Source organism: Lathyrus oleraceus, chromosome 7 (genome assembly GCF_024323335.1).
Source record: "Lathyrus oleraceus cultivar Zhongwan6 chromosome 7, CAAS_Psat_ZW6_1.0, whole genome shotgun sequence".
NCBI classification, from domain to species: domain Eukaryota; kingdom Viridiplantae; phylum Streptophyta; class Magnoliopsida; order Fabales; family Fabaceae; genus Lathyrus; species Lathyrus oleraceus.
The window spans coordinates 113,850,875-113,853,302 of record NC_066585.1 but is presented as its reverse complement, the minus strand read 5'-3'; the positions used below and the strand labels follow the sequence as shown (position 1 = coordinate 113,853,302).

The window sequence follows — 2,428 nt, the reverse complement described above, 5'->3', positions numbered from 1 at the left end:
CAATACTTTTGGTACTTATATCGAATTAATTATTAATAATAAAAGGCTTTTTCTTTATTATGTTTGTTTAATAAAGTCCCTATAATAGCTAGTTTATTTAATGTATCAAGTGTGACTTAATCATGAGATCACATTAAACATAAGGACATTATTCTTAAAGTATCCTTAGTCGAGCTTTATTGTGAAGTGGGATAACATTAAAGCATTAAGACTATTATGTATATAGATTGATGATCACATCTCATGGATCATGGATAAGGAGTTATCAAATATTAAACATAGGTATGAATATTAAGAGTAATATTTATACTGCATTGACCCGCTATAGGAATACTATATAGAATGTTATGCAAAGTGTCATAAGTTATTCTCATGGTGATAATGGTGTATACCACCCTTCGACCTGAAACCACTATGCACCCTAGATGTAGAGTCGAGTGCCTTGTTGTTGATCAAACGTTGTCCGTAACTGGATGACCATAAAGACAGTTGATGGGTACTCCACGAAGCATGCTAAGGGACATGAGTGACCTAGATGGAATTTGCCCATCCTGCGTAACAGGATAAATGTCTAATGAGCCCAATATTGAACTGGACAAGGATGACACGGTCTATGCCTTGTGTTCACTATAGACTTAAGGGCAAAAGGGTAATTATACACATAAGTATTATCATAAAAGGATTTGTCAGATCACATGACATTTTCGTGTCTTGGGTAGCAGTGATGTGTTGCTAGATACCACTCACTGTTTATTATGTTAAATGCATGATTTAATATAATTGACAATGTCGCAAAAACCTATAGGGTCACACACAAAAGGACGGATTGATGAGAGATAGAGTAACTAAGGAATACCGTAAGGTACGGTTCACTTAAGTGAATTGTAGAACATCGTAACGTACGGTGTACTTAAGTAGAATACGAAATATGGTAAGGTACCACACGCTTAAGTGACTTTGGCATATTATAAGATATGGGCCACATACACGTAAGTGGGCTTTTTAGCTTGCAGCCCACACAAGTGGTTCTATAAATAGAACCCTTGTGCAGAAGCATTTGTTGCAGTTGCAAATTCGTTTTCTCTCTCTCTCTCTCACTCAAAGCCTTCATTCGTAGCAGCTAGCACTGAGATTGAAGGAACCCGTTCGTGTGGACTGAGTAGAGGCGTTGTCATCATTCAACATTCGTGATTGCTCCGTAGATCTGCATCAAAGGTTTCAATCGTCACAAGAGGTAACGATTCTATCAATGATCATGCCCATTCGTAAGGATCACTAAAGGAGAAAATTTTAAATTCCGCTGCGTTTTGGATTGCCATTCTCCTTCATATAGTGGGCATTTACCACCTGCAAGGGGTCTGAGTCAATCTTCATTTGTGACTTCGTCTTGTCTCCGAACTTCAACCTCCCGTCCTTGATTGTGTTTTGCACAAGATCTCTGAAAAGAAAACATTGTGAAGTTTTATGGCCCAAAAAGATGTGATATTTACAAAAACCTCTCTTTTTTCGTTGTTCTAAATGAGGTATTTTAGCGCCATGAGACACTACCATTTGGCCATCTTTGACTAGTAAATCAAAAATTTCGTCACACTTAGTGACATTAAAGGTGTATTTTTTCTTAGGGAACTTATTGTTCTTTTCAGGTTCGACGAGATTTTTCCCATTCGAAGGTGCAAGGACCTTGCAAGAATAAGGTAGTCCTTGTTTTAATTCAGCAATGTCAATTTCTCTTTCTTCTAAATCTAAAGGATCTCTATATGACTCTTGATCATCTCCATCTAACTCGGCATAGGCTACCCTTTCTCTCCTGTTATTTTTATTCGCCCTGGCTTTTTCAGCCTTCAGGTGCTTTACCTGTCGAACTCTGTTAACCAACTGGGACATATCCCTCAAGTATTGGGTGTCCAATTTCTTTCTGATGGAATAATCTAAACCACCAATGGCCATTTCGACTAACTCCTGTTCAGGCCCTTGTGTAAAACACCTTGCCTTTAGTAAACGGAACCTATTAAGATATTCATTTATTGGCTCAGCGAATTTACGCTTAATGTTATCCAACTCCTTCAGACTAATCTTCGGCTGCCCCATGTATAATTGTTCATGGAAGAGTCTTTCCAGATGAGTCCAATCATGAATCGAACTTGTCGGGAGCGTCATGAACCATGTAAAGGAATTCTTAGTGAGGGAACTGGGGAAGTATTTTACTTTCAGATTCTCATTATTTGCAATGTCTTTTGCCTCAATTAGATACCTTGCCACATGCTCGACAATGGATTTACTAGTGTCCCAAAGAATTTTGTAAATTCTGGGACTTTCTATCTAGGGGGTAACTTTGACTGTAGAATATACTCAAATAATGGTGATGTATAGTTTCGCCTATGGAGGCCAGCATTTACCCTATTTCGTTCCATAATCCTTTCGACCATGG

At 38.1% G+C, this 2,428-nt stretch overlaps 1 protein-coding gene across 1 annotated transcript; it reads right to left on the bottom strand.

Annotated features, from left to right (window-relative positions):
• Nucleotides 1-1,290: 1,290 nt before the first annotated feature.
• Nucleotides 1,291-2,088, bottom strand: LOC127102312 (uncharacterized). The gene has a single exon (XM_051039692.1). The coding sequence runs from the start codon at nt 2,086-2,088 to the stop codon at nt 1,291-1,293; it is 798 nt and encodes a 265-aa protein (XP_050895649.1).
• Between the last annotated feature and the right edge of the window lie 340 nt (nt 2,089-2,428).

Coding starts and splice junctions, on each gene's coding strand:
- LOC127102312 (XM_051039692.1), bottom strand. CDS start 2,088: ATGGGGCAGCCGAAGATTAGTCTGAAGGAGTTGGATAACATTAAGCGT.